The sequence below is a fragment of the Oncorhynchus gorbuscha genome, linkage group LG08, assembly GCF_021184085.1.
Source record: "Oncorhynchus gorbuscha isolate QuinsamMale2020 ecotype Even-year linkage group LG08, OgorEven_v1.0, whole genome shotgun sequence".
In the NCBI taxonomy this organism is placed as follows: Eukaryota; Metazoa; Chordata; class Actinopteri; order Salmoniformes; family Salmonidae; genus Oncorhynchus; species Oncorhynchus gorbuscha.
In genome coordinates, this window is record NC_060180.1 from 28,247,784 (window position 1) to 28,255,068 (window position 7,285).

General features: G+C 38.0%; 1 protein-coding gene across 1 annotated transcript; it reads right to left on the reverse strand.

Moving 5' to 3' along the window:
* Positions 1-562: 562 nt before the first annotated feature.
* atoh7 (atonal bHLH transcription factor 7) lies at positions 563-1,893 on the reverse strand. Its single transcript, XM_046357924.1, has one exon. The coding sequence runs from the start codon at positions 1,632-1,634 to the stop codon at positions 1,185-1,187; it is 450 nt and encodes a 149-aa protein (XP_046213880.1). The 5' UTR covers positions 1,635-1,893; the 3' UTR covers positions 563-1,184.
* Between the last annotated feature and the right edge of the window lie 5,392 nt (positions 1,894-7,285).

Here is a 7,285-nt window from a genome sequence, read left to right on the forward strand (position 1 = left end):
ACACATCAAAAGAAAAGAAATGCTGAACATTTTTAGGTCCCCTTTTGCACCCCCTGTTGTCTGGGGATACAACATAGATGAGATGGGGCAATTAAGATAGAAAGAGTTGAAATGGCTACGGTTAATGGATGTTTTGGGTACAGGATGTACATTCACATTTAATTCCCCAAATATATGTTATGATTGGTTACCATAACAATCAATTTACCTCCTTATTAGATGATAGACAAATACTGGCTCAGTTAAATGGAAAGTGACCTTCACCTGAAAAGTGCTCTGCTTTGATGTCTCCACTCAAGCCAAACAGAATGGTTGTTGGATGGGAACCATCGCTTGCTGACTTGGTCAATGGATCCATGAGACGATCAAATATGTATGTGCAAATGTACAAAAGAACAAAACTTGACACAACTCAAAAGCAATTTCAATAAAATAGCTAGCAACTTTTATTTCAGTAGAAAAACTACTATTAAACAAACACAGTTTTAAACACAGTTTAGAAAAACTGAATAGCACAAAAAACATGTAGAATTTCCAAAATGCCTACATTTTGTGGCTAGAGAACATTATGTTAACATTTACAAAAATAGATTCAAAATGTATCTTACCAAAGTTGTAAAATGTCAGTTTTTTTAATGTCACTGTTTTTTTACACAATAACAATTGGGGCAAATAACTCCACTTGTAATCCTATGATTCGCATTCACTATAAATTACACCAATTATGTCAGGGTCTCATCTGGAAGATTTGATACAAATCAAATCAAATTTTATTTGTCACATGCTTCATTAAAAACAGGTGTAGACTAACAGTGAAATGTTTACTTACCAACAATACAGAGAGAAAGAGAAAATAGAGAAAGCCAAGATGTCTGTGTGTACCAGGGAAGAGTACAGAGGAACCAACTCTTAGCTAAATCAATTGCAGTACAGTACACTGAAATGCAATACAAGCTGTCAATTGCTTTTTTTTAAAGAATTTTAGATTAAACGTATGTCTAAACTTAATAATCATTAAAATATAAACAAATGTCAATAAATATATATTTTTTAAATTATAAATAAAAGCAATATAAATCTATTTATTGACTCCTGGGTTGGAGAAAACGCCTGCATCATAAAAACAAGTACAGATTGTTGTTCACCTCAAACAACATGACTAGTTTTTCAGTTTACCATCTAGTCTATGTAGGAACTTGGAGGCCGTCGTACTGGTAGGGAAAGGACGAATGCATGTACTCCTGTTCAACTGGAGAGCTGTACCTGATAGTACTGAAGCACTGATAGTTCTCTGGCTGCACAGAGTCAAACTGCAGGTCCAGCCACTGTCTGTGGGGGGCTTTGCGCTTCTGGGCGTCCGTCAGGATCCGGCTGAGGGCCATGATGTAGCTGAGGGCCATCTGCAGAGTCTCGTACTTGGACAGTTGCTTATCCTGGCCCCACTGGGGGACCACTTTACGGAGACGGTCAAAGGCTGTGTTCAGCCCCTGCATCCTCTTCCTCTCACGGGCGTTGGCTGCCATCCTCCGCCGTGTGGAACCATCATGCTTCTCTGGAGATCCAGACTTCGAATCCAGACTCTCGGACTCGGATCCAGAGTCAGATCCAGTGCAACTGGGCTGGCGGGACACCATGGTTTTGGTCACAATTCCACGATTCAGTTCACAAGTTTTCTCCTGGTTCTGTCTACTGTATGTTACCAAAACCTCCCAAATGTGGCGATGAGTCAACCGAGTCAAGTGGTGTGTTAACTAACCGCCAGACTGTTTTAAGATGTTTTCAAATTTCGCAAAGTTCCTCTTGTAGCTGTCCAAAATGGTCTGGTGTCGTGGTAGCTGTCCAAAGTCCTTGTCTAATTAAGCTGTGTATCGATAAAGCTGTATGTCAAGTGAACAATTTGAAGTTAATCCAAAGTGTTGGTCCTCTGCTAAGCCTAAACAGTAAAACAGCTTCTGTGTCTCTGGTCTTGGAGAGACTGAGGAACACACTTTTATATGACTCAGGAGATGAACAGGTGGCAGCAGGTGGAGTCCCATCCCATCCCTCATACCCCCCCCCCATCTATCCCCAATATTGCTTTTAACCCCCCTCCCCAATATCGCCCCCCCCCCCATCCTCAATATTGTTTGCTGGGATAGACACCAACGCAGACACACAAACACACACACATACACCCACTCACAAAAACGCAAACAAATCCTTAATGAAATTCCAATTAAGTCAGCCTGTTCTATCTGGTCATGGCTTCACTCTGAGCCATCATGGCTTTACTAACAGCCATGCGTTGCAAACACCGAAATCTACCATCTGGCAATGAAACCTATAGAGCTGATTATCTTGGATGAAATTCTAACCAGTGTAAAGACAGTGACATCAAAGGAACATCTCTAAGTAACAATTGAAAGTCTTATGTTCACTTTGATTCAATAGGAAATCAACATGTTGCAGTCGTACTTTCCGTGATCTTTTTGGTTTGTTTTTTTGCTTTACATTAGGCCTTTGTTTGCTGTGTATGGCATACGTTGTATTCAATGTTTATAATAGCCGGTTATATTGTCCATTAAGTAAAAAAAAATGAGTAATTGAATTGCACAAGAGCTGAAGGAACAACAGATATATAACATAGGGGAACTTCATTCGATGTCAACATTCATGACATTTGTTGTAATATAGATTATTGGGGCTTTTATGCAGCTTCTTTAAAATATCCATTTGTCAGATTTACTTTAGAAAGTTAATTATCATTGCTAAATATTATTTATTATCATGATTTAACATTTTTTTTGCGTGTGTTTATTGATTATGTATTTGTGATTTGCATTGCATACCTACATTTAGAAAGAACATTTGGGGATAATATGTCACTACAAATGACATATTAAAGGAAACACCACTTGTTTATTTACTCGCTTATCACAGGTTTCGTTCTTAGTCTCATAATGATAATACGGATAATCTCATTTATAATCTGAGACAGATTATCCCCAGAGAAGTGTAAGTGTGACCCCTAACCCCTAAATGGTTTAAGAGTGACTCCTAGACAACACCCTGCTCAGTTGCTCTTTTCACCGACTGGGATTAATAAAATAAAAATAAAACGATTTTGAGAAGGACAAAATCACGTACACACAAAATATTCTGACATGTTATTGGTCTTGTGAAACATTTAGTTTTGAATTTGATATTTTGGGTAGAGTTAGGGACGGGACATACATTACATGAATAAACAAGAAGTATATTCATTATTGCTATGGTTTATTAGAATGTACTAAAAGAGATTGCTCCAATATTGGGTGGCTATTGCTGGTCTGTTTACCAATGCTGTGTTCTTAATCAAGCACAGTATGTGGTATACATTAGTGTCCTTGTACTTACTGGGGACCATGTGTGAAGTAAATAATTGATCTGTCTAGTGGTCCGAGGAAATGAGACTTGACAGAATCATTTGTTTAACTGTCTGTCCTTTCCATCTGGTGCAAGTAAGTCCAACAATCAAGGGATGAATCTGACCAGGTCAACAGCCCCTCCCCTTCCATCCAAACGTAAACACAAACCCACACAGTACATACCAACATCCCACGCATAGGCCTATAGCTAGCTTTAAATGCACTCAAATGTTAGACAGTCGTATTTCTGAATGGCATTAACAGATATGTAGAACATTTGCATAAAATAATGAGTAAAATGACTACAGCAATCCCAGTCAATATTTATTAGCTCTTCTCGTTGTGTTTACTTACTGGAATAGATCATGTAACGTAATGCCATAGAAAGGGATTTATGCGTGAAAACCCAGGGTATAGAAGCATGAATTACTGCTAGGTGCCAAAGATGCTGCCTCATGCCTAGGTCATATTGGGTCAAGGACACAAGCTCATGCTGTTTGGTCATTTTGGGAAATGGACTGGTTTGCTGTGCAATTAGGCATATAATCCCATCTACCAGTTTGGTTCATTGATTACAGATGGATGTAGTTGGCCAGCTGCTGCTTGTCTTGTGAGTGGCCTATGTTTCAGACCGTCTCCGACCTTTCCATTTCTTCCAGCCTTGTTTTCCCACTCATTCGTATGATTGGCTTGTCTGACAAGGACTGGTGGCTAGTTTACCCCCTCTGTCAAAAGCCATATGTCACAGAAAAAGGAGTGACCCGTCCAGATGCATGTAGATATACTTGGAGATGACAGCCTCTGAAGTTTAAGAGTAGGGAAAGTGTAAAAACGTCAGTATTATGGGCCGACAGTATGTTCGGTCAGATTTCGTCAATCTGATTAGATTAAATAATATACTCAAGTTTCATTTAGAAATGATGAAGAGCATGTTAGCACCAAGTTTAAACGAGGCTCCTGACTCCCTCTGTAGATGGCCAGGAAGATGTGATCACAATCAGCTCACAATGCATCTTTTAATCGTCTACACCGTCTAAAAATGTGGGCACAATAACAATGTGGACAGGATCAGGATGCTTGTTAGCACCAGGTATAAACAGGGCTTCTATCTAAAAAATGGCACTTGAAACCACGTGACTATTTACTCTCCTAAACCAACCACTAGCAAGTGTCCCTTCAGAGCCAATTCATCATGGACATATCCGCAGCAGAGGGCCTATTACCTGAGAGTCAAACGTCAGGGTTCAATCAAAGATAGAAACAGGGTCCATTATAGCCCCGTCCTGATCTTGTCTACATTTTGATTGTGCCCACATTTTCAGAAATGTGTCTACACATGGTTTAAAATGTACTTTTTTTTATCCCTCCACTGTGTCCGCAATACAGACTATTGCGGGTCCCTCCTTGTATGCAAATAATTTCATAGCAGAATACGAATGCAGACTGCAGACAAGATCAGGATATGACTGATGTCAGAACCAGGAATAAAGAGGGCTTATGAGGGGCATGACAAACATTTTAAAATTAGTAACGGTTTGAATAAATGTACAGTAATTAAATAATGGAGTAGACTAAATGAAATTTGGTTTGATTAATTCATTATCACATTAATTCATTGCATAACGTTTTTGTCACATCCACCCCTCATACCCCCTTAACACAGTAGGACTATAACAACCATGTACCGAACCCCAGTATAACATGTTCATTTACCAATCAGCCAACAAGTAGCAGCTGGTCAAATGAGGCTGGGGACTGCAATTAGGTCAAGTAAGGTGAATGCAATTTCATGCCTATTTGAACTTTTTTGCTAGTCTAATTGGTGTGATTAACATTGCTTAATTGGCTGAGCTGAGCATTGTCTCCTGTCTGGAATTGCGTATTGGTCTCAGAAAAAAATAAGTAAATAACAAGCTAATAAGCCTGAAACAAGATCTCACCTCATATTTGACAATAAACCAAAGGGAAGAGTAGTTGAGACCTAGCATGATATCCAAATAAATTGGATTATTGCACTGTATAACAGAGGTAAATGTAAATTATATGTGTTGATTATCATGTTACAAATGTATACTCCATAAAAATGAATCTAGCTGATAATGAATTAGTCAATAATCCATAATAATAACAATTGTGAATGAGTGGATCAATGTTTGTTTTTTAAAGGTAGGTGGAACAATACATTTTATTTTGCTAGACTCTGATTCTACGTCAAATTTAAATAATTAAAAAATAAAGATATTTCCATAAAATGTCATGCATTCATAATGTGTAAGACACATGTATGTACAAAAATATACATTATATATATTTTTTTGAATAAATATAACTTTATTCTCAGGGGGGAAAAACTATTTTACATGGTGCAACTTTACATTTATTGAATATGTGTTCAAACATTTAATCTGTTTTTCAATAATCGCATGTTAGCTACAAGGGTGTGTACAGTTCCATCAAAACGTCAAAACATAATTTCTCCCACACATACATGTCATTCTATCAGTGAATCCTATTAAAGCACATGTGCCTACCAACAAACACATATATTTCCTATCACTAGACCCACTAACATTGAAACACATGAGTATATTTTTCAAAGTACAACTATACTGCTGCATGAACATTATTGCATAAATTCCTGTCAGAATTTAGTTTTTCTTATTAAAATAACTTACATATTCAGTTACCTATCTCCATACAGCAGAAATAGCAGCTCAAATCCCTCACCTTAAAAAGGCATTTCTGTCAAGTAAACATCATGATAGTGTTTGAAATGCAATCCTTGGATAAGGCTCCTGGTGTACTGTTAAGCTACTGTAACCACAACTATCCATTTATGAGGCAGTGAGAAGAAACAGAGCCATTTTCGTAATGCAAAAAGCATTGAGCAAAGCGCAGAAATGACCATAAACCCCATTCCAATCTGGCTTCATTTCAAACTGCGTGATAATAAAGAGGCGACTATTTATCTATTGTTGGGTTGACTAAACTCTTGTCAAATGATCGCCACCTGATAACACACATTTTAGCAGAAACGTTTCAAATGTAATCTCACTGCAAGTTTATAATGAGGCTTACAGTGTATTTTTTGCACTTTGCACAATGCTTTTGCACTAAATGCCATCCTTTGCTTACAGTAGTTCACTTGCTTTTCCATATGCTATCAGTATGGACTCAAAACACAACAGGACCACAGTGCAAAAGTGTGCATTTACAAATCATGTATTCGATGTGAAATATTCTGTTTTAATTGAAAAGGTAAACTCAATCATATTTTTGAACCAATTCTAGATATCAAATTGTAAAGACATATTCATAGTAGAGCTGGCTATATACACTGAGTGTACAAATCATTAAGGACACCTTCCTAATATTGAGTTGCAACAGCCTCAATTCGTTGGGTCATGGACTCCACAAGATGTCGAAAGCGTTCCACAGGGATGCTGACCCATGTTCACCAATGGTTCCCACAGTTCTGTCAAGTTGGCTGGATGTCCTTTGGGTGGTGGATCATTCTTGATACACACAGGACACTGTTGAGCGTGAAAAACCCAGGCACTTAAATATTCTGTCTTGCCCATTCACCCTAGGAATGGCACACACACAATCCATGTCTCAATTGTCTCAAGGCTTAAAAATACTTATTTAACCAGTCTCCTCCCCTCCATCTACACTGATTGAAGTGAATTTAACAAGTGACAACAACAAGGGATCATATTTTTCACCTGGTCATATTCATAGTACTTGCTACAGTGGGGAGAACAAGTATTTGATACACTGCCGATTTTGCAGGTTTTCCTACTTACAAAGCATGTAGAGGTCTGTAATTTGTAATCATAGGTACACTTCAACTGTGAGAGCCGGAATCTAAAACAAAAATCCAGAAAATCACATTGTAT

Bases quoted from the DNA above. Each gene is read 5' to 3' on its own strand.
- atoh7 (XM_046357924.1), bottom strand. From the start codon at position 1,634: ATGGTGTCCCGCCAGCCCAGTTGCACTGGATCTGACTCTGGATCCGAG.